The 27,398-nt window shown below is 43.7% G+C and overlaps 1 protein-coding gene across 1 annotated transcript; it reads right to left on the bottom strand.

The window, feature by feature from the left end:
- Positions 1 to 292: 292 nt before the first annotated feature.
- LOC116057004 (tetraspanin-1) lies at positions 293 to 26,121 on the bottom strand. Its single transcript, XM_031309420.2, has 8 exons — positions 25,841 to 26,121; positions 25,392 to 25,454; positions 17,362 to 17,568; positions 14,870 to 14,944; positions 4,822 to 4,920; positions 3,800 to 3,943; positions 2,632 to 2,715; positions 293 to 641 (listed from the first exon to the last, which is right to left on the bottom strand). Exons 2-8 carry the CDS (start codon positions 25,446 to 25,448, stop codon positions 582 to 584), a joined length of 726 nt encoding a protein of 241 aa, XP_031165280.1. The 5' UTR covers positions 25,449 to 25,454; positions 25,841 to 26,121; the 3' UTR covers positions 293 to 581.
- Between the last annotated feature and the right edge of the window lie 1,277 nt (positions 26,122 to 27,398).

The raw sequence follows: 27,398 nt of genomic DNA, 5'->3' as shown, positions 1-27,398 counted from the left end.
CAATGCATGTTATCTTCCACGCCAAGAGATGGGACATTAATGAATAGTATAGGGGACAAAAGATGCACCGAGCTCTGCTGCTTTTTTCGCATGCGTGGCTCGTCGTATAGAGAAAAACGTGTTTTTAAGTAAAGCAGGGCCGTACAGTCATGTTAGTAATGAAAACAAGGATAACTTGTGGTTTCTGACATCTTTAATATCAAAGGATTATGAGACAAAGGGCACCTGGAATAGATATGTAAAAGGCCCCCCTCCCCTCCTACAGTACATTACATTAATCACCTCAGATGAATGCAGTCAGCACTCAGTGAATGCTGTTTGATATATTTTTTTGGCAAATTTGAAATATTTACACTCTGCAGGTGCTTATAAAACTTTTCTCTCTATATAAAACACAGTTGCTGGATTCTCATCATAAACGTGATTTTTTTTTTAATTTTTTTTTTTAGTAAAGCTAGACATCTTTCTGAGAAACATTGGAACCAGAAAGAAAAGATTATCCTAAGTGATTGTTAAATAATGCAGATTAATAAACTACATCACATGTGATTCGTCTGTGTGGTTCCTGTCGTCAAGGATTCTCAGCTGATTTTGTCGTCCAGGTGGCAGTACAGGTACATGGACACTATCATGGCAGCAATCTGAGGAAACAATGTAGTTAAAAATATAGTCTTATGCATTTTATTTACTGAAACCACGCAGATCAGAGGCCCGTTGTAAGAAACTGCTCTGATATCTGCAGTGTTAACTCTTAACACACATATATATCAACAAGTTCTCACGTGCATCCTTTCTCGTAAAAATGTAAAATGTAACCCAGAGAAGTTGCGGATTTGGAACTCTAACCCCTATTATCCACCGGGCGCGTCTGCGCTGCGTTCCAGAGGCGCAGACGCACCCCCCTCCCCCCCCAATATCATTTGTCTCCTTTACAACTCCACGGACTACAAGAGATCCATCTTGGCGGTGGAAAAACATAATAGACATCACAGATCATTTTTATAAGGACAATGCCGGAAAAGGGAAGGTGTAAGAGCCATTTTTCATGTGTTATGGGTGTAGGACATAAATTGTCCACTGGTGTCCCTAGTGTGCTGGTGAGTGACGTCTATTTAGGTAGGAACCTTTCAGCAGGTAACAGGGGTGCTGTTAATCGGAGGAGCACAAATAGTTTTTGACCGCATCAAATCGCTACACTGCGCAACGCTCACGTGGATGATGAAATGTTTGTTGATGGAGCTTGATGGACACGTGGTTTCTTGCATGTTGATATGAAGAACTTGTGATCAATAAATGACTGTCAAAACGCAACGTTGACTATTGGAGTCTGTGATTTCAACAGGAGGCTACTGAGTGGTGTCAGGTAGAAGAGAGCGCGTCAGCCATAGTTTGTTTGTTTGTTTGTTTAAGTCTGTATAGCAGCTCCTCAGTGGCTTGAAGTTTTAGGGTTAGCCATTATAGAAGGTATGGAGTTAAATTACAGGAGTGCTTGGAGTGGAAGGTAGACAGTAGCTTAATAAACACATGCTTGTTCTGTTTGAATAAAGTAGACAACATAATCTGCGAGTCGGGCAGCAAGACGCTCCACTTCTGAGACGCTCCCGGTGTGGTATGGCGCGTTGCGGAGGACGGAACAAAACCGGAACGCAGCCGGAAAGCAGCTCAGACGTGCCCAGTGGAAAATCATGGTGACCCTCAATCATTGAGCAGAGCTCTGGCAGAAACTGAAGGCTTTCTTCACTGTCCTCTTTTTTCATCTTATAGATTCCCCCTTATTTTAACACGGTGTACAGACACTGTGAATATCATACACATTTTGCACTTTTTGGGGCAATTCTTGTCTGAATAAAGTCATTTTTCAGTCCCTCCAGAAAAACGTGATTATGCGATCGCATAATTCAGTGCATAATCAGCCTAAGTCCTATATTTATGCGGGAGCCGCATTTTTTCAAATACACCGCACTTTCGCCACATAAATTGCTGATTTCCGCGCAAAATATGCGGGGCTTGCATGATTTCGTAATCCCCGCATTTTCGTTGCAAAAAAGTCACATATATCTTAGCAGAAAGTTGAAAAATGTTGTGTTTACTTCACACAAGAGCAGCCATTTTCCCCTGTTGCCATGGGAACGTTATGAAGTGACGTAATTACGCGACGTGAACATCATCGAAAAGCTGCAAACCCCGCGATGAAACCATGATGAAACCGCAGGTTTTGCAAGTTCCTGCAATTTCATCGCATAAAATTGCATAAATATCCCACATATTCCATCGCATTATTTAAGAAAACGTGCCGAATAATCAAGGATTTTTGCCCACAACAATCACAAAAAAACTCTGCATGCAATGCAACTCGCATTTTTCTGGAAGGACTGATTTTTCAATGTTTCCCTCATAATGCTTTCACAAATCTATCCAGGTAACGTGTGTTTGGCTAATGAGACTCCATACCAAGATGTCTGGAGTTCAAATCCCCTCTTATCATATTTATTACTGTCACTGCCTTTAACCAAGACTCTGTTCTTACAGTTGTGGATTTTTACATTTTTTAATATGTACTGAAAACCCCGTCTTTCAGCCAAAGTGAGCACATTTTTGAAAATCTTGCGCTTCCTTTTGATCTTATTTTACCTCTAAGACTCCTATTCCTGCAGCGATGCCTCCCACAATGTTGGCGTGCTTTTGGACCGTCTCCAGGATGTGTCTGAAACAGCCCTGAGGAGAAAAGTGTTTGTGTAAATATAATCATCAGTAACTGACAAATCGGAAAACACCCTAGAAAACAAATAAAGGCACCAAAAAAAACAAGACATTCCCTATGTTGCAATATAATGACATTAAATCAGGCTAATACAATACTATTAATTGATGTATTGAATGATTTTTCAATTAATCAATTGGCCAAATTTGCAATGTTAAAATGTTTCAAATGTCTTTGAATTTTTTATTTTATGTGACTAACAGTTAAAAAAATATTTAGCAGCCACGCTAGCGACAGGGCTAAATGGATGACAATGTTGGTTTGGCCCAGACTGAAATATCTAAATAATGTATGGATTGATTTCCCCAGAAATCTGACATTCACACCCACTTCAAGCTGTGATTGGCCAGCTGTGGGGAGGTGCTTTCTTTTCAGTTTGTGACACAACAATTTCTGTCCCTTTTTCGTGTGTACAAGAAAGTGCAACACAATAAATTTATTCCAGGAGAGACTGTCTGAAAACGTAGGATGGGGCATCCTGATCAGATGCCCAAACCACCTCAACTAGGCACTCATAACACAAAGGAGCAGCGGCTCTACTCTGAGCTCCCTCCGGATGTCTGAACTCCTAACCTTATCTGAGTTCAGCAAGTTTTGGCTGCTTGTACGCGTGATCTAATTCTTTTGGCCACTGCCCAAAGCTCATGACCGTAGGATGAGGGTCAAAACGTAGATGGACTGTTAAATCTAGAGCTTTGCATTCTGGCTCAGCTCTTTCTTCACCACTACAGTCAACCAATCAGCATCCGGTGAGAAGCTACTGGGAGCTACGGGCGTGTTTTAGGTGTGTGTGGCACACGTGACTGTTTGTTTAAAAACCACTAAGGCGGAGGTGATATTTTTGAAAGTGCCTGCCCTTTTCCAAACAGTTTCCAATGACTGCTTCTCGGATGGTTCTGTGTTACCAAACCATCTGGCGTGTCAGATTAAATATCTTGTCCATTCCATTTAAAACACTAAATAGACTTACCTCCTCTGCCTTTACTTTGAATATGTTTCTTATATTCAATTCTAATGGTGTTGTACAGTACATCTCACCTCCACAGCGATGCGCTTTGCCTCTTGCAGGCTGCAAGGGGGGCTGTTAGTCCAGCAGCAGATGGGCGGCAGGCTGCCTCCATTCTCCTTTTCAAACTTAGATCCCACAAAGTCCGTGTAGTTGGTGAAACCGCAGCACTTTATCTGGGAGAGGGGGGGAAACACAGCAGGAAAACACTGGCGGAGAGTGTTTTGTGGATAAAGTTTTGATCCATGAGCATTATCAATCAGTTAAAGTTTAGTGAGAGCTTTGCTGATGTGCGAGTTGACGACACATTCTCACTCCCACTCCACTCCTGTGTCTAGCCTTTGGCGTCATATTCAGATGCGCTTGGTCGGGACTCTTGGCGTCACTTTTTGACGCTCTGGGTCGGGACAAACGCACGTTTAACTGACAGCCAGGTTTGGGAAAAGATCTTGGGTCAGGGTAGAAAATGTACGTCTAGCGGCTCCTAATTAGCATCTACCACTACTCACTACTGTTGTCTCGCTTAATACTACGTCATCTTGCAGCGCTCAAGCTGCTGCTATGCCCGTTGCGTTCCCTACAGACACTAAAGGGTGATTTTTGCGTTGGTATCCAACGCCGAGAGCCACTGACCAAGAGTCCGAATATGACAAGTTGGGAGCGAGAACGGGTTGGAGTTGAGGCAGTCAGTTCAGCTGTTGCTCTGTATCGTTGTGCGTTCATACTTCCTGCATGCAACTTGTCAATGTTGTACCCCTCACATAAATAATGTCAAATGAAATAAGCTTGACTGTAATAGATTATGCAGCAGGTTTCAAGATTCAGAAAGTAGATTTTCTTGGGGAGGAAGTGAAAACAATGTCTGCACGAAGGTGGGAAATTAATTTAAAACCTGATTATGTGATTTGGAAAATGGTCAGCAAGGATATTAAGTAATAATATACATGTATGTGTATGCAGTTTGTAGTTTAGAGTGAAGACATGCCGAACCAGTACAAGTTGTGAACATGCACATGTTGAAAACAAACAGCGCAGGGTTTCAGAGATACTGTACCTCTGTCATGGTGGTGTTCCAGATCTTAGTGACCACAGGGTCACTGCCGTAATCTTTCTGTAAAGCTGTGGTGGCCCACGCTCTGACGATCCCCTCAGCCTGAGGAAAACACCACACACACACACACACACACACACACACACACACACACGTAAGGACTCTCTAAAAGTCCACATTTACCAACACATTTTTAGTTTATTCTCTGAAAATATCCTATTTTTTCAATTTATTTTCAAAAAATACTTTTAATCAAAGGTTAAAAAAAACAGCCCCAGCATGTCAGGCTGTCTCCTAGGCTTTTACTCAAATTTTGATAGTGATTTTGATTTTATCTCCTAACGATCACCAAAAAAACAATGTAGTCGAGAAAAACGATTATTTTGCACATTATATTTTGCAAGAAAACTCTTATTTTATGTCTTGTTCTGAAGCAGAATTCAAAAATTTCAAACGGGAAACGTATGAAGGGAAATGTCACAGTTCAAGGTGTTTTCCCTGTTGATTTGTTTAACCGTTTCACTGTTTTAGTCCAATAATTGCAACATCTTTCCAAAATTCAATAAGTAATCGTGTTAAATAATTGTGATTGATTATAATTTTGACCAAAAAAAGTTGTGACTATGATTTTTTTCTATAATCGAGCAGCCTTACTATCTCGTTAAGGGTGCAGTACGTATGAGAGGCCTATACATGCAAATATCCTCCTGTGGATGGATATAAAAGCACATCACTGCACTGCAGAGCTTTTACCGTCAAAGTCTACCAGTGTCACACATATAAACACACTTCAGTATACACCTCACATTATGGGAGCCCCTGAAAATAAAGTACTGGAGCTAATTTCACGCGCAGGAAAGGTAATTCTCTGGGAGTCACCTATTTATCACAAATTAAATAAATCTTCTCTCACACAAAGCACTTTGGAAATAAACAGCCCCGGCCTGGAAAAAAAATGAGAATAAATTTAAAAAAAATGGCCGAGCCATTATTCTCCATTCTTGTTCTCCTTTTTATGGTTGTAAACTGTGAGCTGGACGGGGGGTTATTAACATATATATTGATGCTCCTGATGGCTCCGGTCAGGGCACATTTTGTCTTCTATTTGCGTTTATCCAAAAAAGCAAAAAAGGCAGGTTATGTTTTAGGCATGAGGAGAGTCTTTTGTTGTGAAAGGATTCCTTCACACACAGGTTAGCTCTCTTTCACGCCTCCCCTCCGCCTCCCCTTCCTCTGTCTGTTTTTTTTTCCAGTTTTGATTAATAATCCTGTCGCGTACAGTCACACAAAGACCCATATGATGAGGAGAGTGTGTTTTACTGTATGTGCACGTGGCAACTGTGTGTCTATCAGGTTTGTGTGTCTGAAAGAGCATTTTTTTTTTCTTCCTGTGTGTGTGTGAGAGAGTGTGTGTGTACTGTACAGTGAAGGGGGCAGGCCTCCGAGATGCCCGAGGGGATGCTGGGATACGTGTCACAATTAAAAGTGCCCCCCAAGAAGCTGTGAGAGTGGCTGAGATCAGAGAGGGTTATTACCAGCCGGCTAATTCATCACTGTCACTCTGCACCCTCGCCTCACCACATCCTGTTAAGCACACACACTTGCGTGCTTACATACTGATATGGGCCCCTACACACACACACACACACGCACACACACACACGGTGGACAGACAGGACAAAGCCTACAGAAGCCCACAGCACAGTGAGGCGAGAGGCGGTAACACATCTATCAATACAGTAGAGTGAACAGAGTCTACACACACATGATCAAGATCTTCAGCCTCATGTGTTATTGATGTCTCGTTGCTTTACTGAGCGTTGCTTCTTCTGAAGTAATTATCGATATCTTTTACCGCAGTGACTCGCCGGCTGCTAATTGGTTATTGTTCTCACTGTAAGTGGAAAAGCAATAAATGAAAACCTTATTACATTCAGCCGAGCGTCGCTTTGTTGTGAGGAGGTTGTGTGTGAGGTCTGCAGAACTTTCCACAGATTTCCCACATCCCAGATTTTTAAGCAAAAAAAATAAAAAATGTAACCAAAACTCAGTGTTAACACATGTCCACCCCAAGCAGAAAAACTCTGCAGATTTTTATTCTGCATTACTGCTGAAAACTGTAAAAACAAATCCACAGATTCCATTTGGGTCAGATCATAAGCTGCATTTCCATCTCCCTGTCTGTGTTTATTTATACAACTGATTTGAAACGTCATGAATAAAAATAAAGACGCAATAAAAGGTGACAGAAATATATTTTTGGAATATATCTTGACACTAAAGCTGCAAAGATTAATTGATAAATCAATTAGTTGTCAACTATAACAATCGCCAACAATTTTCATAATCGGTTTGAGTCAATTTTCAAAATAAAAAACAAAGTAAAAATTCTTCTTAAATGTAAATATCTTTGAGTTGTGGACAAAACAAGACATTTGAGGACGTCATCTTGGGCTTTGGGAAACACTGATCCACATTTTTCACCATTTTCTGAAATTTTAGAGACCAAACAACTAATCTATTAATTGAACATATTAATCAACAATGAAAATAAATAATAATAATAATACAAATAGTTTCAGTTTGCTTCAGGTATCTGCAGGTTTTCATACCTTATTTATTATAATAGCCACTATCCTAGCCACTAACATCACTTTGAAAATACCTGGAGCCGGTTGCACCGACTGGTCTCTACTAAGCCTGGTCCTAACTGCTAAGAATTGACTTCATGTCGGTTGCACCAACCAAACTTAAAGGTGCACTATGAGTTCCTGCATGGTTTCAGCGCAATTTCATTTTTGTCTCAAATCGTAGGCATCTCTCCTTGATCCGCTAGCTGCCTGCCCCCTGAACACACCGTGAAACAGCCCGGTCTCGGGAGACAGCACAGGGGTCGTAAACGTCAAACAAACACTAGGGGCACAGGCTGTGCACCAAAATACAACAAACCACTCCAGCCAGTCACCGACAAGATGGTTGGGGGAGGGGTGGGGGTTAGTGACAGTTAGTCAGTCACTCAGTTAGTCATGACAGTTACGGAAACATGGGGGGAGGGGCGAGCTTGCTCGGTTTTGTTTTGGAATTTATTTGGAACGTCAACAGAAGTGACCATGCAGGAACTCATAGTGCACCTTCAAGCCTAGGCTTAACTACGTCTGGTCTTAGCAATGCGCGTTCTTGTAAATGACCATGGAACTAACGTGCGTTGCTAGGATACATTGTAAACGATTTTCCTCTGTTTTGTAAAGTTGTAGCCTTTTCAATGGAGGATCCAAGAAAAAGAATTTCACTGACATTAAGATAAGGAAATTGATAGAGCTGTACAGGCAGCACAGACATACGTTGACTGCCAACCAGTCCAACATTATAACAAACAAAAAGAAACCAACAACATGGAGACAGATAACGGAGGTGATCAACAATTGCTCTTACTCAGGCAGCCTTCGTACAAAGAGCCATGTACGAAAAAAGTGGAAAGACTACTACTATTGAAACGTGCTTAGATTTCGACTTTATGCCTGCTACTGACTAGGCGTAAGATTTACGCCCGGTCTTAGCGAGAAGAGGGCTTAAGCCAAGATGGTGCAACTGGCGTAACTGTTAGGTCGGACTTAGAACGCTGAGTTTAGACCTACTTAGCTTTAGACCAGGCGTAAGCCATGTTGGTGCAACCGGCTCCTAATGATCTTAAAACAGGACCCCCGTGCGTGTCTTAAAAGTCTTTAAAATGTCTTAAATATAATTTTGAAAAATAAGGCCTTAAAAGTCTTAAATTTCTTTGGAAAGTCTTACATTTTATTCACAAAGGTCTAACATTTGTCCTTTCATAAGATCAAATAACTCCTTCATTGTTTTGCCACAAAGCATGGATGCATTGAGTACTACAATAAAATGTATTAAGTTCAAGTACTTGGTTAACAATTATTTTTATAGCCTACGATCCTTTCTGATATTCTATTATATCCTACATACTTTTGCCAGTATTATTATGAAGTTAGTATTACATTTCATTGTAAATGGTATTAAAAAGGTCTTAAAGTCTTAAATTGAACTTGTGGAAACCTGGGGATACATTGTTAAAAGAAAAGAACTGCTGTTCTGACTTCTGAGGGTATTTCCAGAATCCTCAAAGACTCTCCTTAAACATCTGGATTAAAAAAAGAGTTTGCTTGATACAACACAAGAAAAATGTAATGTTATTGTGTACGAAAAATAGCAAATAATCATTACGCTAAAAGACGCTCATATGCTCCGTGAAGCTGAGAGAGTCTGAGAGTTGGTGTTGATTCTCTGCAGGGTCGTCATGACTGACCCCTTCCACAGGCACACAGACATTTCTTCCATCATTAATACAAAGATATTGATTGCTGCAGCTTTAACGCAGAAGTAATTGGAGTTAATCATCTTACATCACTTACTCGGGCTAATCCTTCCTTTCACTGACGACATATTAAAGCAAACAGCAATCAGTATTGGATTACGTTTTGAGAGAACATTCCGTCACTGTACATGGATGATTCATTAAACGCCACATCACCTCCATTTCATTGATCCAGTGTGAAGCCCATATCAGCCTCCGGTAATAAATCTCCACCCTGGTCACTTCCGAATCACTCGAAGCAGAAAGGACAACCATGACCACTGACGGCCTCTCATAATGCCCGCTGGAATTGCTTATTAAATCTCAGTTATTCCGACCACCTGAAGGTTATCGGCTCTTTGGTTAGATGAGCTGCGGGGGGACCCGTTGGCCAAAAGGCAGATTTATGCTGCAGATAAGTAGGACATAATAGATCAACGCTTTATTTATTGTCTCCTTTCATTGTCTTATTGGCACAGGCGGCCTATATGTATGCATATTAGATGGTTATTGCCCATATTCATTATTCGGATGCTATTGTGTTTACTGTGTCTTATCACATGCACGAGATGGACAGCTGCCCTCACACACTCGTATGTGGGATGGAAATGATGTCCTTTGTGTTTGTAATGAACAGATAATGCTTAAGCTAACAAACAGCGCGTTAAATTGACTCTAAACCCTATGTGTGATCGACGCAGGGAAGCCAAATCTATGAACTATATCTTACATTTTCATTGAGCTTTAGACAATAGTTCACACCTCTCTACCTCTCTCTCTCTCTACCTCTCTCCCTCTCACTCTCCCTCTCTCTCTCTCTCCCGCTCTCTCTCCGTCTCCATCCCCCCTCTCTCTCTACCTCTCTCTCTCTCTCTACCTCTCTCCCTCTCCCTTTCCTCTCCCTCTCTCTCTCTACCTCTCTCCCTCTCCCTCTCTTCTCTCCCTCTCTCTCTCCCGCTCTATCTCCCTCTCCATCCCTCCCTCTCTCTCTACCTCCCTCTCCCTCTCCATTCCTCTCTCTCCCTCTTTTTTTCTCCCTCTCTTTCTCTCCCTCTCTTTCTCTCTCTCCCTCTCTCTCTCTCTCTCCATCTTTCTCTACCTCTCCCTCTCTCTACCTGCCTCCCTCTCTCTCTCTACCTCTCTCTCCATCTCTCTCTACCTTCCGCTCTCTCTACTTCCCTCCCTCTCTCTCTACCTCTCTCCCTCTTTCTCTTTCTCTCCCTCTTTCTCTCTCTCCCTCTTTTTTCTCTCCCTCTCTTTTTCTCTTTCCCTCTCTCACTCTATCCATCTTTCTCGCTTTCTCCCTCTAAGACTCTCAGGATTTCATTTTGATATTATAAAATTGTCTGCGACATTAAAATGGCTTCAAAAGTCGTTTGGTGTAAGGTCAGCATCAGCTGAAAAACAAAACAGCTGAAATAATCTCTCTTCAGGCATCTCGTAGAAGATCAGATTTTGAAGGACTCAACTGCTGGTTTTTAAAGAAATCCTCCAAACTCCCTGGCAACATTTGTATTTGCTGTTGCCTTCAATGACAACTCGTATGAGCAGTTACTCATATGGTTTCCCTGTCCAGAGGACATCATTTGTCAGTCTTAGACTCTTTCTAGTCTTCGCAGTGTGTTGCTGCTGCTCAAACTGGTTTACCAACAATCCCAGCACATCCATCCATCCATCCATCCATCTATCTATCTTCTTCCGCTTATCCGGTAACGGGTCGCGGGGGTAGCAGCTCCAGCAGGGGACCCCAAACTTCCCTTTCCCGAGCCACATTAACCAGCTCCGACTGGGGGATCCCGAGGCGTTCCCAGGCCAGGTTGGAGATATAATCCCTCCACCTACTCCTGGGTCTTCCCCGAGGCCTCCTCCCAGCTGGACGTGCCTGGAACACCTCCCTAGGGAGGCGCCCAGGGGGCATCCTTACCAGATGCCCGAACCACCTCAACTGGCTCCTTTCGACGCGAAGGAGCAGCGGCTCTACTCCGAGCTCCTCACGGATGACTGAGCTTCTCACCCTATCTCTAAGGGAGACGCCAGCCACCCTCCTGAGGAAACCCATTTCGGCCGCTTGTACCCTGGATCTCGTTCTTTCGGTCATGACCCAGCCTTCATGACCATAGGTGAGTGTAGGAACGAAAACTGACCGGTAGATTGAGAGCTTTGCCTTCTGGCTCAGCTCTCTTTTCGTCACAACGGTGCGATAAATTGAGTGTAATACCGCACCTGCTGCGCCGATTCTCCGACCAATCTCCCGCTCCATTGTCCCCTCACTCGCGAACAATACCCCAAGGTACTTGAACTCCTTCACTTGGGGTAAAGACTCATTCCCTACCTGGAGAAGGCACTCCATCGGTTTCCTGCTGAGAACCATGGCCTCAGATTTAGAGGTGCTGATCCTCATCCCAGCCGCTTCACACTCGGCTGCGAACCGATCCAGTGAGTGCTGAAGGTCACAGGCCGACGATGCCATCAGGACCACATCATCCGCAAAAAGCAGCGATGAGATCCCCAGCTCACCAAACTGCAACCCCTCTCCACCCCGACTACGCCTCGATATCCTGTCCATAAATACTACAAACAGGATTGGTGACAAAGCGCAGCCCTGGCGGAGGCCAACTCTCACCTGAAACGAGTCCGACTTACTGCCGAGAACCCGGACACAGCTCTCGCTTTGGTCGTACAGAGATTGGATGGCCCTGAGAAGGGACCCCCTCACCCCATACTCCCGCAGCACCTCCCACAGTATCTCCCGGGGGACCCGGTCATACGCCTTCTCCAGATCCACAAAGCACATGTAGACCGGTTGGGCATACTCCCAGGCTCCCTCCAGGATCCTTGCGAGAGTAAAGATCTGGTCCGTTGTTCCACGACCAGGACGGAATCCGCATTGTTCCTCTTCAACCTGAGGTTCGACTATCGACCGAACCCTCCTTTCCAGCACCTTGGAGTAGACATTACCGCGGAGGCTGAGAAGTGTGATACCCCTATAATTGGCACACACCCTCTGGTCCCCCTTTTTGAAAAGGGGAACCACCACCCCGGTCTGCCACTCCTTAGGCACCGTCCCCGACTTCCACGCAATGTTGAAGAGGCGTGTCAACCAAGACAACCCCTCCACACCCAGAGCTTTAAGCATTTCTGGATGGATCTCATCAATCCCTGGGGCTTTGCCACTGTGGAGTTGTTTAACTACCTCAGCAACTTCCACCAGGGAAATTGACGACAATCCCCCATCATCCTCCAGCTCTGCCTCTACCATAGAGGGCGTATTAGTTGGATTTAGGAGTTCCTCAAAGTGCTCCTTCCACCGCCCTATTACCTCCTCAGTTGAGGTCAACAGCGTCCCATCCTTACTGTACACAGCTTGGATGGTTCCCCGCTTCCCCCTCCTGAGGTGGCGAACGGTTTTCCAGAAGCACCTTGGTGCCGACCGAAAGCCGTTCTCCATGTCTTCTCCGAACTTCTACCACACCCGCTGCTTTGCCTCTTTCACGGCAGAGGCTGCAGCCCTTTGGGCCCTTCGGTACCTTGCAACTGCCTCCGGAGTCGTCTGGGATAACATATCCCGGAAAGACTCCTTCTTCAGTCGGACGGCTTCCCTGACCACCGGTGTCCACCACGGTGTTCGTGGGTTACCGCCCCTTGAGGCACCTAAGACCCTAAGACCACAGCTCCCCGCCGCAGCTTCAGCAATGGAAACTTTGAACATTGTCCACTCGGGTTCAATGCCCCCAGCCTCCACAGGGATGCACGAAAAGCTCCGCCGGAGGTGTGAGTTGAAAGTCTGTCGGACAGGGGCCTCCTCCAGACGTTCCCAATTTACCCGCACTACCCGTTTGGGCTTACCAGGTCTGTCCAGAGTCTTCCCACACCCTCTGACCCAACTCACCACCAGATGGTGATCAGTTGACAGCTCTGCCCCTCTCTTCACCCGAGTGTCCAAAACATACGGCCTCAGATCAGATGAAACGATTATAAAATCGATCATTGACCTTTGGCCTAGGGTGCTCTGGTACCAAGTACACTTATGAGCATCCCTATGTTCGAACATGGTGTTCGTTATAGACAATCCATGACTAGCACAGAAGTCCAACAACAAACAACCACTCTGGTTTAGATCAGGGAGGCCGTTCCTCCCAATCACGCCTCTCCATGTGTCTCCATCATTTCCCACGTGCGCGTTGAAGTCCCCCAGCAGAACTATGGAGTCCCCCACTGGAGCCCCATACAGGACTCCATTCAAGGTCTCCAAGAAGGCTGAATACTCCGAGCTCTTGTTTGGTGCATACGCACAAACAACAGTCAGTTTTCCCCCCCACAACCCGCAGGCGTAGGGAGGTGACCCTCTTGTCCACCGGGGTAAACTCCAACGTAGCGGCGCTCAGCCGGGGGCTTGTGAGTATCCCCACACCCGCCCGGCGCCTCACACCCTGGGCAACTCCGGAGAAGAAAAGAGTCCAACCCCTATCCAGGAGTATGGTTCCAGAACCGAGACTGTGCGTAGAGGTAAGCCCCACCAGATCCAACTGGTAGCGCTCCACCTCCCGCACAAGTTCCGGCTCCTTCCCCCACAGAGAGGTGACGTTCCACGTCCCCAGAGCCAGCGTCTGCTGCCCGGGTCTGGTCCGTCGAGGCCCCTGACCTTCACTGCCACCCATGTGGCAGCGCACCCGACCCCAGCGGTTCCTCCCACAGGCGGTGGGCCCATGGGTTGGAGAGAGAGGTGCCACGTAGCTTTTTCGGGCTGTGCCCGGCCGGGCTCCGTGGCAAACCCGGCCACCAGGCGCTCGCTGACGGGCCCTCCATCTGGGCCTGGCTCCAGACGGGGGCCCCGGGCTTCCTCCGGGCAGGGTCACTCTTCTTCTTAACATCTCTACCTCGTTTTTTCATAGGGTTTTTGAACCATTCTTTGTCTGGCCCCTCCCCTGAGACCACTTTGCCTTGGGAGACCCTACCAGGAGCACAAAGCTCCAGACTACACAGCCCTCAGGTTCATAGGGACACACAAACCTCTCCACCACGATAAGGTGATGGTTCCAGGAGAGGAATCCTGGAACCAACCAACAATCCCAGCACAAAGAAGTGAAATTCCCAGTCCACTCCTCCGTTCATCAGCTCCTCCCTGCAGATGGATGTTTTGTTAGATTACCTCTCTTGCTCCTGGGGACTCTGTTGCATCCTATCATTGGATAAAAAAATATCCACTCTATATTTTCTTTATTAGGATCCCAGTCTTCACTAAACTCCTTTTACGCAGCTCATTTGAAACCCTAGTAATTATTATACGTGGCACTAAATGTAAAAAGAGATTGTGTGGGAGAGAGGGAGGGGGGGCGCATATGTAAATAGGCTGTTTTGCATATAAAATGCTTTAGCTTCAATATTCCAGAGTAATAAATTGCTCAAAGTTAGAGACGGCGCACACGGCCCTGGGCTACCCTGGAGTCATTAAGTAGCCGAAGGTAGTGAGGCGGACATAAAGCCAGTAATTCAATGATGGCTGCGGCTATGATGGGGAATTTACATGGAGATAAAATCCAGAAAGTGGGACGAGGAGGTGAGAGGGTGAACGGGAAAGACAGACCAAGAGGGACGAGAAGAATTAAGAGACAAAGGAAAGGGAGTGAATAGGAGGGGATGTGATGAGGCATGTGAACGCAAAGAAAGAGAGAGGTGAAGAGGGGGACTTACAAATGAAGAGTAGGCCAGAGCCACGACTCCAGCTGCCACTTCAGCGATGAATATGATGAGGACGATGGAGAAGAACTGCAGGGAGGAAAGAAGGGGAGACAAGGAGAAAGTTTCTGGGTATTTTGTTATTTAAAAATGATAAAAAAAATAATGAGCAGTTTTCCAAGACCAGAGCCACAGTGATCTGCATTTATGTTTGCATAAATCATAAAAAGGCATGGCTGTGCTCTGCCTTATGTCATTATGCTCTTTTGTCAACATTTGCTCTGATGAAGATTGGCTTTTTAAGTGACTATTGCATTGGAACTAAGAATATGGCGCCTTTCTCGAAAATCAAATAAAAAATTGTGAGCAATTTAAAGTTCTGAGGTTTGTAGCCACCAACACTTGTAAATACCCAGGGTCTTGTAAAACAGCTATTGTAGTGTGCAACAATCACATACTGGCGATAAAGCTCGGCTGATTAGACAGAGCCTGACACGGAGCCTAAATGATCCCCTCTATCATCTCACCCGTTCTCTTTATTCAGTCCATTACAGCTGTTCCTCATGTGAGCCAGATATGCGCTGAGTCCTGCGCTGTCAGTAGCGAGATCTGCTGCACCGTCATCATTCAACTCGATGGGAGATGTGGACATGATGGGGGTAATATGTGCTGCCTGTGCTTCTCATTAGACTCACTGCAGTGGACTAAGAGGTAGTTAGGCTCGTCGTTAATGAGCATAATGTGCTCTGTGCTGTTCAGGGGTTTGCTGTTGTTGCGGGTATGAATGGGGCAGGAGGGGCGGATGTGGATATTATCTGAGCTGTTGATGAGCTGGGTATCTGAGCTGTTGATGAGCTGGGTGTGAATGTAAAGTATGGGGGAGATACTGAACGTGGAGCACCTTATGTACCCATACATGATCATTTATGGTGTTTTACATCACAATGTCAGTGGTTGAAGTCGTTTTTAATGGCAACGGAACACACTACTAGGGCTGCACGATGCGTGGAAAATATGCGATAACCTTGAATATCGCGATAATGACAGTACTTGGGATAGATAAACATATTAAAGTGTACTCAGTTCTGCATTTGTGCTGCTTTCAGTATATTGCTAAAAATTTTAAACTTTCTTTTATTGAACAATTGAACATAAAAGGCAGCACTAAAAAAAGTGACAGTTACATTATCAAGTGCAGTTTTCTACTGATATTTTCTTTCAACTAACACACTAATTTGCAAAGATACAGTTTTTACCTGGCGATTTTTCGGTTCTAGACCATCAAGGAAATTAGTGTTAGTTAAATTAGCTGCTAAATGCTTCACTATGTTCACCAGCTTGTCTCTTGACGGTGTCAGCACCTCTTTGTTGCTACAGGTCAGTTACAGTCGCTTTATCAGAGCTTGTTTGATGGTAATCTCTACAAAAGGATATCTGCATATGAATCTGTATAACAATATTTTGGTATTAGAAGTGTTCTGGTTTCAGTTTGTAGTCCATTTGTAGTCTGAGTAGTATTGACCAATCATGCTTGAGCGAGCATTGGTTGCCTGCAGGTAAACAGTCCGTGGGGAGAGCAAAGAGATGGAAAGCATTGGTCGAAATGCAAATTTTTGAACCCATCGGCCATCGGTTTAGCTTTTCATTAACATTTTGTATTAATGTATTTGCATTCATATGCAAATATCTATTTAAAGAGATGTCGTCTCCAACTCCAACTCCATTGTCGCATCTCAAGTTGCTCATCTTGGCTCGTATATCCTCTGGCTACCTATACGTCAATCACTTGGGTTCAACAGCTCTTGAGAGGGTAATATGTTTTTGGAAATGAGAAGCCATCCTAAGTCACTAACCCTCTCTTACTATTACCTCTTAGTGATGCCATGCCACCTTAATATTGTTCACTCCATTCAGAGAGGAGTATTCCTTTTGTGAGACAGAGAGGTGCCGCCTCAGGCCTCCCATTATGTATCGAGGCTCGAGCACCGACTTGCCCTCTTTTTACCTTTCTGAACGAAACGACTGCCCTTTTCCATGACTGCCTTCATCTCCCTACTAATGTCACACAGGCATAATGGAAGGCCATTTAGTGATCAGCATCTTGTGCTACTAGATAAAGACAGCCGCGGGGTGTATTGAAGTAGATTATGGGATTATTGCATGGACCGTCAAGTGAGGGAGGCGATGTCTGTTTACTGTCGTCGGTAAACTGTTTTCTTTTGTCAGCTCTGCAACTTTATTCAGCAAGAAGGGAATGCAATGACAACAAGGACTAGACTCCACATATGAGACTAGTTTTTCTACTGGTACACTGAGTGTTCATGGTCTTGACTTAATTTAGTTAAAAAGGAACACTTTACTAAATACAAAGAGCAACACACTGGATTAATTGTTAAGAAATATAAACCACTGAAAATGTAGACAGTCTCAAGCTGGATTTAGCATATTTTCAATTGGTCACTGTTTCCAACAATGTGGCTGTTTATTAAAAGGTCCTATACACCTACCGTGAGCAGGAGACACTTGCTCTCCTTGTGGGCCCCACAACAGCCCATGAACCCTAGCAGCACCAGCACGGCCCCGATGGCAATGCAGAAAAAGCCCACGTTGACGAACTGCATGCCTTGACTGGAGAATGGCCCCAGCAGCTGGAGGAAGGAGCTCCCGTCTATGCTCACCCAGATCCCCATGGCCAGCAGGGTCAGGCCGCCAAGCTGCAGGAGGATCCAGGAAAACACGATCAACATGTACACACAAATCCCAGTAAAAGTGTAACACTGAGAAACTAGTTTTCCGGAGGATGCAAGCCGCACGCAACAACAGCGAGTAAAACATCAATCACCTGGGTTCAACAGCTTTTCAGAGAGTAATAGGTTTTTGGAAATGAGAAGCCATCCTAAGTCACTAACCCTCTATTACTATTACCTCTTAGTGATGCCATGTCACTTTAATATTGTTCACTCCATTCAGAGCGGAGTATTCCTTTTGTGAGACAGAGAGGTGCCGCCTCAGGCCTCCCATTATGTATCAAGGCTCGAGCACCAACTTGCCCTCTTTTTACCTTTCTGAACAAAATGACTGCCTTTATCTCCCCACTCATGTCACACACGCATAATGGAAGGCCATTTAGTGATCAGCATCTTGTGCTACTAGATAAAGACAGCCTTGGTGTGTAGTGAAGTAGATTATGAGATTATTGCATGGACCGTCAAGCGAGGCAGGCGTGTTTACTGATTTTCAGTTTGTCAGCTCTGCAACTTAATTCAGCAAGAAGGAAATGCAATGACAACAAGGACTAGACTCCACATATGTGACTTGTATTTGTGCTGGTATACACTGAGTGTTCATCTTCTTGGCAGTTAAAAAAAGAACACATGTAACACTTTACTAAATACAAAGAACAACACACTGGACGACCCAGACTCTGAAAAAAAACATGAATTCTTGAAACCAGAAATGCTAAATTTGAATCAGATGGTGGATAAAGATATAGATGTTACATTGACTCTCACTACATGTTTCAAAGAGCATTCCTGCAGAGCCAAAACATATAACTTCTATGCTTAAACTGTACAGATTAATCCAGTGGTCACAACGTGGCCCTCGGGATGAATACATTACTTCCCGTTTTTTACTATCAAATCATGGAAATGCCAGAAAACCATCAGATTGTCCAACAGCTACAATTTTGATCGTTGAGGCAACAATCACATGTTTAAAGCCCTCAAAAAAAAAGGAGTGATTGTGCCCTTGATTATCTTTAATGTAAAATATTTGTGCAGAAAGCGTTGCGTTTCATTGACAGTATTGAAAGAATAAATGCTGCGAAGAAAAAACAAACTCCCGCACACTGTTTAACTTGCAAAGATAAATGGCAGCGTTTCGGTACTAGAGCTTTATCAGGCAAATTAATCATTTCACACTCATTCACATTTATTTGCCTGATGGTCTAGTACCGGAACGTTGCCAGTAGAGTTGAGCCGGATACTCGGCTGAAACGAGTATCCGGTACGGATGAAGCACTTTTGCCGAGTACGAGTATTATACGAGTAATACGAGTCAATATCTGTGCTCGGATTGAATAAAAATCCTCATTGGGTAGTTGACTGTGTCTGCGTTCTGTGATAGGCTAGTCGTCACAGCGCCCCTCCCCTACACACATACAGATTTATTGTGTTGCTGTGTCCCGCTCTGCTCACTCACACACAGAACTCTGTCTCTCTCTCTCTGTCTCTCCCTCAGTCACTCAGGTTCGCGGGTCTTTTCCGTTAACGTTTAGGGTTTCTTCAGCTTCAGGTTTGTGCTTACTTATTAACCAGTAGAGTTCTGGTAAACGTGGGGTTTGTTCAGACGTGGTGCTTGGTAGAATGCGACTCGCGTTGCGTCTCTGCCTGTCGGAGATTTTTTTTCTTTTTTAAACCGTCAGCTGGCTCTAAACAGATCTGAAAAACAGCGTCGGACTATTTGATCCGTAGAACACAGTCCCCCCCGCCCTCCTCTCTCTCTTTCTCTCTTACTCACTCACACACACACACACACACACACACACACACACACACACACACACACACACACATACCTGGTGTGGAAATAAAAAAAATAAAAAAGAACCAAAAAAAAAAAAAAGTGTGATTTAAATGAAAATGAAAAGTTAAATAAAGAAAGTTATGTTGAGTATGAAAACTCTTGTTCATTACATTTTACTTCATAATTGCAACCGCATGTGTTGTATTCATTGTTGCAAAACTTGTTCTGTATATAGTTTGTTTGTTATCGTGATCAAAACCATTGATCTGAAGCTCAATGCTGATGCTGTCATGTAAATAGTTTTCTAATGAGCAATAAATATAACAATTTCTGATCAACCCATATCAATTGCATGCTTAAAATAACATACCGGTTAAAGCCCCGCCCATTTCAAGACAACCCGATCCACTTCTGGATTAAACCCTGCCCGCTTCCGGATTAGGCCCCGCCCAGTCCGAGTACAGATACAGATAATTCATATGGTTAACAGATACAGATACAGATAATGCTGTACTCGCTCATCCCTAGTTGCCAGCTATTAAATGTATCTTTGCAGATACTCTGTGCAGGAGTTTCTTTGCTTTTTTTTAATCATCCCCCTCCAACGCACCTGCCACAAGTTATAGATGTGCAAAGTATTTTTATGTTCTGAGCAGATTAAAAAACAAAAAAAAACTGTCTTACATTTAAAACGTAGGAACAATTTTAATTTAAAAAAATTGAAATAAAGTTCTGTCTCTAATATAACCTGCAGTTCAAGGTAATAAAGGCTACGGTTTGAGAATGTACAGTAATTAAACTTGCCTAATAATCTCTGACCATGAACATCACAAAGGCAACATTATATTAGGGGAAACTAATGTGCATTTATAGAAATATATGGACTCAAAACCTGTAAAACCTTCTCATAACAAACTATATCGGAACTATGTCACATGTTTCACATTACAGTCTGGTAACCACCCGATCCCACTTTCATTATCTCTCCCTCCTCATCTCTCCACCTCTGACCTTCTCTTCCTCCCTTTTACCCTCCTCCATCTTCTTCTGTGTATTTCCCCCTCGCACTGAGTGATTTCTCCTTCTTCCCCCGTCCTCTGCAGAAACCATGTTTGAAACCTGATATTGTCTGTCAGGCTCCATCAGGCTCGTCGCCATCAGGGGCCCCCCCTCTGCTTCCCTTCAGGCCCCAACACTCCACATCTCCTGTCAGACGCTGACGTCTCCCACGTGGGGATCATCTCCCCCTTCTTTTCTCTGTCTCCCTACTTTGGCCTCGCTCTTTTTTGCTCTCCTTTATTCTCTCTGCCTCTCCCCACCTTTCACTTCAGTGTTTCCTTTCTCGTCTCTTGAATCTGTTTGGTGCCATCAGTTCACCGATGGCTAAATGTGATACGACAAGCATATTCCTCTCCAAGTCCGTGTGTGCCACCATCATCCCTCAGCAGGTATAATTATAGCTGGCACTATGTCTTTCGTTCTTTTAATCCTTTTGATGGTCTGCCATATGCAGGTTGATGCCCTGTCAGTTGAACACCCACATGGAGAAAAAAAAGGACTGGAAGTAAATCAGGTTTTTGAAAGAGCAGGGGGAAGAACAAGCAGTGTCATATCTATGGAGATGGGAAATATAACCTATTAGGGTTAGAGGAGAGGCAGCAGAATAGGACACCACAGCCTCAAGAGAGGGGGTGGTAAATGGAGAGATAGAAAGATACAGAGGGAGCAGAAAAGAGAACGGGCCCGTCCCACCCCAATTTAAATGGAATTGGTTCTCTTTCAAAGGGCTGGAATGAGGAAGATGTCAGTTGAGTTTAAAAACCCTTTTTCATGGGTCATATTACCGGGAGCAGACAATCTGATTAAGTTCTGACACTCGGCCGTGGATCTGCACACACACAGTATACATGGAGACACTTTTAAAATGTTTTATTTCCAATGCATTTAGATCGATTTCAAGGAAAGGAGAGATGTACTCTTTGGAACTAAAATCACAGGGTATCTATTTTGCAAACTTAAATATTTATGATTGCTTATGATGAGTGACAACTTTGTAAATCATCTCATTTTCAGTAACCAGTGTAAAGCATGAGGGACTTAGCAAGCTAGCTGACTATAGCTATTTGAACACTGTAAGTACTCCAATACAAGTAAACATTTAATTGAAGTAAAGTAGAAATACTACAGTTTGATACTGCATTACAAGTAGAAATAACACACCATAATATCCCATTACAAGTAAACATTTTATTGAAGTAAAAGTAGAAATTTAAATGTATGTAAATGTGATACATTACAGATCCAAGCAAAAATCCTACTGAAGTAAAAGCAGAACACTACAGTATAATACTCCATTACAAGTAAATATATTACTTAGGTAAAAGTAGAAAAACTACAGAAGTAAAGTAATAATAATACAGAAGTAAAAGGAGAAGTACTACAATGTAGTGTACACTCCATTACAAGTACAATTTAATTGAAGTAAAAGTAGAAAAACAAACGTATGTAAATTATTATGGATTTCTTTAAAAATGTACACAAAAATGGACCCATGCATAGGAAGAGAAACAATATCAATATGAATATTCATAAATCATTTAGAGCACAGAGAAGTTTTCTTTTTCATGCAGAGAAATATAAACAAACCTCTATGGCTAAACAGACCCAGGAAGCATGTATATATACATATATGTATATATGTATATATTGTATATTATTCAACGCCCGTTACATTCCAGCCATTGCCAAATGAGTTGGCAGAAACAAAGCCGATCAGTACCACAGTTCTTTGTGTGGTTATGTTTACAAAAATGGTGTTCTCCGGCGACATTCGCGCGCAGTAGCTCGAGTGATGCGTTTTACGTCACCGCTGAGAACGGACAACAACAGTGTTCAGCTTTGGAGACAAAGAGGACGTAACAATTACAAGATACATATACCTCTTCTGAAGAGTCCATCATGTTTTGTTTTTTTATCCTCCGTGTCCTCCTGGATTTGACAGGTTAAACTACTAGCAACTGCGTGGTGGAGGGGTGGGTGCGGTGCGCGATCATCGAAAGATTGCATCATGTGGATGCGCCAACAGTGTTGTCGTCATTACATAGAATTCCTCGACAGAAACTACGCACCATTAGCTTTAAAACACAGACTCTAACCCACTGTCCCTTAAACGTCATCTGTCAAATTGAGTTCACAGAACGTGGCGGAGTCTCCCCAACTATAATCAAAGCGAAATCCAGCATAGAGCGGCTGAGTGAATGTGGTCTGGACTCTGTGGAGGAGAGTCATGGTTTCAGAGACGCTGTAGAAGGACAGAAGGCCTCTACTGTGATCCAGGTACACTCCTACTCTGGAGGACCACGGACCTGAGACGGAAGTGTGGACATTGTTGTGCTGAAATGTAAGACGTCTGTTGAGATGACTTAACGACCAAGATTTGTCATTGTTTCCAAATCGACTTCCATCCTTGTATGTGACTGCTACACAAACTCCTATCCCGCTCCACTGCACCTCAAAGTAACGACGTCCAGTCAGACTCTCTGTACTCAGGACCTGACGACATGAAGTGAATCTGTCTGGGTGACTAAAAGACTGTTGGTCTTTCATGAATGTTGCTCCTCTGTTCTGCACTGACAGCTGTGTGTGTGCTGTGTTTGGATCCAGTGTGATTTTATGCGAACATTTTAAGAATTCAGCTCTGGTTTGGGGCTCCGGTTGGGACAGTAAAACATCCACATCAGTCACTGCCAGTGAGATGTTTGTCCATGCCTCACTCAGAAAGTCCTGTAGTTTTTCTCTGACATTTGACACAGCCGCTGTCACATCCTCAAAGTATCTCAGAGGACGGATATTGATGCTGGATGAGTCTGTAGGTTCGCTGAGTGGCGACAGGGAGGGGTAGTTGTGTAGAAACTGGTTGTGATCCTCGGTGTGTAAGAGCTCCGTCAGCTCGGCGTCGTTCCTCTTCAGCTCAGCGATCTCCTGCTCCAGCATCTCCCGAAGCTCTGTGATTCGACTCACTTCGCTTTTCTGCTGCGATCTGATCTGCTCTTTCACATCAGCGCTTCTTTTCTCAATAAGACGGATCAACTCAGCGAAGATCTTCTCGCTGTCCTCCACTGCTTTATCAGCAGAGCGATTGATGGCCTCCATCTCCGGTTGAAACAGCGTCACCTCTTTCTCTCTCTCCTGGAGTCTCTGCTGGATGTTTTGTTGATTCCCCTCGAGCTCTTTCTGCCTCTCAGTCCTTTCTGCTACAGCTGAGACTGTGTCGTGGCCTTTGTGTTCATCCACAGGGCAGAGATAACAGATACACCGCCGATCAGTACGGCAGAACATCTTCATCACCTCATTGTGACGAGAGCAGATGTTCTCCTGGAGATTCTTAGACGGCTCCACCAGCTTGTGCTTTTCTAAGATAGGTAATTCAAAATGAAGCTGAAGGTGTTGCTCACAGAGGGAGACCAGACAGACGAGACAGGACTTGTGTGCTTTCAGTTTTGTCCCGGTGCAGACATCACAGGCCACATCTTCAGATTCAGCATTGCAGTGATCAGCAGGATCAGTTTGGAGTCCATTGTTCTTAAGTTCTTCCACTAAATCTGCTAACGTGGTGTTTTTCACCAGGATGGGCCTCGGTATGAAGATTTGCCCACACTGAGGGCAGCTGTAGATTCTCTCATCATCCTCTTTATCCCAGAAGCTTTTAATACAGTCCGTGCAGTAGCTGTGTTCACAAGAAGTAGTCACTGGATCGCTCAGTAGATCCAGACAGATTGAACAAGAAAAGGCATCCCGGTCCAGCTTAACTCGTTTCGGCTCCATTTCACCTCTCACTGACAACGACTGCCTGACTCTCACTTTCTGAGAAATGAAACTAGTTTGAGCAACATGTGTTTCCGCGGCGGAGGGGGCCTGTCAGCTTTCACACCAAGAGGTTGGTTACACCCATCTTCAAACTGTAGATCTGAAGGGGAGGGAACAAGGAAATACATAGACAGAGCAAAGCTCGCTGTGTTTGAGAGCAGGAAGAGGAGGGGGGCGGGGGGGGTGTCAGGCTATTATTCATTCCAGCTAGCGGAGCAGCACATTTAAAATGCAGCCTGCAGTTTAAACCTGCTCCAAGTCTGAAAACTAACAAGTTTTTAGTTGTACAATACTTCTTTGCTCCTTTATTTTCATAACACTTCCTTAAAGGTATGCTAGGCATAAGCTGCATAAGTAACTCTGTGACTTCTGAAGTACACACAGCGTATCATGCAAAGAGAAACCAGACCATTATTAATGTTCAATAGTCAAGTTTTGGAATTTAAGAACTGACCTTATTTCCTCGAAAGATAAATTCTCTGAATGCAGATCTCCTCTAGGGATGACTCCTCTGATGGAGAGGAGATCATAAAGTTGCAACACCAAGCTTGAAATATAGCTGAAGTGTTGTATCAGTCGCATCAAATCATCACCTTATATGAGCATGAGAATTATTTTATCATTCTGCTCTGCTGGCTAACAAAGAGACATCATAATCAGTGTGCTGCTGTGCCTTTAAGAGCTGCCGCTCCAGATCCAGAAGCAGCGTAACTCAGGCAGAAATTGGAAATTTGAGGAAAAGTGATGACTTGTGCTGGGAGCTTCATCTGTGACAGTGGGACTCCAGGTGGGCCCGACTCGGCAGGCAACTTCCGCTTGCCCTTGCCAAAGATTCTCTCCATTTCACAAACCACATTAGTTATAACATTAAGCCAGAGATGAAGGTTGGCCAAATTAGAGCCTTTTAAAGTTAATGAGATGAACATGGCTAGGTGGAGAGAAAGGAGCATAATTTAGGCCTTCTGGCTCAGTGATCTGAAATGTTTATGTAACGTATGTTTGCATTGAAGGGCAGCGTGAAATGATTTTTTTTTTTACTTCCCACATGACTTTTAATGTTGAGATTTAACACAGTCAGTGAACATCCCTCCCCTGCCGCCTCCTCCTATATATGAGCATGCAATCAAAGCGGAAACATACTCACAAAGATAAGCAAGTTGAACAAGACCATCATCAATTTGATGAATGTGAAGCAGCCCATTTTAATCTGTAATAAAAGGAGAAGATAAATTACTGCATTTCTTCTTTCATCAGCCGAGACCTTATATCTCTCATACACATACACACACACACACACACACACACACACACACACACACACACACACACACACACACACACACACACACACACACACACAGAGTCTACGTGGCCAATCTTCATGCATGCTATTACATCCAGCCCACATCCCAGCTAAATTACTGTGAAAATGACACTGCTGACAATGAGCCTTAATGATAACACACACAGCTGTGAGAAACGGTAAAGATATCTGTTAATGGGAGATCTATAGGAGAAAGAAAGCCATCTGAGAAAGGAACATTTAGCGTGTTTACACGTGGCAGAGACATTGACACAAATTACAAATCTTACCCTTTAGTGTGCTAATATTGCTGTACGTACAGTATCCAACTTAAAGCAGATTTAAACCAGTTTAACAGTCCTGGGTTTCGGAAAGCAAAAAAAAAAAAAGAGATAAACGCTTACAAACAAATAAAAAAAGATCCAGGAGTTTTCTCTTCCTCGAAGACGACTCTGTCTAAATATATCCGTATAGCAATGATGTCCACAGAGAATACAAGAATCTGATCTCAGAAATCGGATGAGTGCCTCTCTTCAGGCTTGCTGGTGCAGTGAACGGAGGGTTGGGTGTGGTCCCTGTGGATACAGGTGACCGCAGGTGGATGTTGTTCAGGTTCAGGTACAGAGGGGAGGAGCGAGTGGCCGCTCTGACTCATGCAGGCACACCGTGACACAGATTCACAGCACAGGATCACCTGCTCAGGGATTTGAGGTTTGAAAAGATGTGCGTGTACAGTTTCTCTGCTTTAGACCTGTCAGAAATAACCCTCCAAACATGAGCCGGCAGAGTCATATAAAGAGTGAGAGGTTAAGGTTGTTGCACAATACTGGTAAAGATTTAGTCATATAATATAGATAAGTAACACACACCAAGGGCTGTCATGAGGTGCATTTGATGCATTGATTCTTTAGGCCCTTAGGCCTTCAGAATCAACAATGATTTAGATTTTTTTCCTTCTTTCAGAGATGTAGTCATAACCTTTTGCGTTGAGTCTGTTAAGTAAGTTTGTCTTTTCTTACAATAGTGTTAAAAATGTGTCATAAAAGTATGATTCTCTTCACTGTTGTCTAGCTATTTGAGTTGATTTCTTACGAGCCAACTCCTGTTTTATCAGACTGGCTTGTAGGCTACTTCACTCAGAAAATAAATGTAAAAAGAATCATTGTTTTAAAACCACACCATCCATGTTCCCTTAAAGGGTAACTACTTTTTTTTTTTTCTTCAACCTGGACCCTATTTTCCTATGTTTTTGTGTGTAAGTGACTGATGGAAACAACAATCTTTGAAATTGGTCCAGTATTATGTGTGAACGCTGTAACCGGCAGTCACAGACCGGGCTGCAATGTAACCCTATGGGGCAAATGTTCAGCGTCAGTTATCGTCCACTAAAAGTGCTGTTTTTGCCACTGAAGGCTCAGATTGTTATTCTAATTGTCTGAGAACATTATGGAACAGATCCCTACAGAGAGAGGCGTTTTTAAAACCTGTTAAAGACCTTTCTGTTTAACCAGAAACAGCTCTGAGGTCGCTAGCGCTAACCCACCAGACTCCATTTAAAAAAACAATACTTTTAGCGTGTATAGAGCCAACATATTTGTTATGTAAATCGGTAAACTATGTGTTTATTTCAACCAAAACTAGAGTTGTGATGGTTGGAGAAGTGGAAAGACGACTCAAAACGGCTTTTTATAGTTTTATTTTGTTTCTGTCGACTTTGAATGAAATGTTTTTTACGGTGCTAAAATCATGTTTGTTTACATGGAGTCTGGTGGATTTAGCGATCACGGATGTATTTATGTTTAAATATAGAATAAAGAATTTTACACTCCAGCAACCCCAGCCAACATT

Source organism: Sander lucioperca, chromosome 11, assembly GCF_008315115.2.
Source record: "Sander lucioperca isolate FBNREF2018 chromosome 11, SLUC_FBN_1.2, whole genome shotgun sequence".
In the NCBI taxonomy this organism is placed as follows: domain Eukaryota; kingdom Metazoa; phylum Chordata; class Actinopteri; order Perciformes; family Percidae; genus Sander; species Sander lucioperca.
Note: the sequence above shows the minus strand (reverse complement) of the source record. Positions and strands in the feature narration are given on the sequence as shown.

What these genes read in the sequence shown, in the direction of transcription:
- LOC116057004 (XM_031309420.2), bottom strand. Translation starts at nt 25,448, where the DNA reads ATGGGCTGCTTCACATTCATCAAATTGATGATGGTCTTGTTCAACTTG. An exon ending in CAAAGCGCATCGCTGTGGAG is followed by an intron (nt 2,716 to 3,799) that starts GTGAGATGTACT and finishes TTTTCTCCTCAG; the next exon opens with GGCTGTTTCAGACACATCCT. An exon ending in CAGGAATAGGAGTCTTAGAG is followed by an intron (nt 642 to 2,631) that starts GTAAAATAAGAT and finishes TTGTTTCCTCAG; the next exon opens with ATTGCTGCCATGATAGTGTC.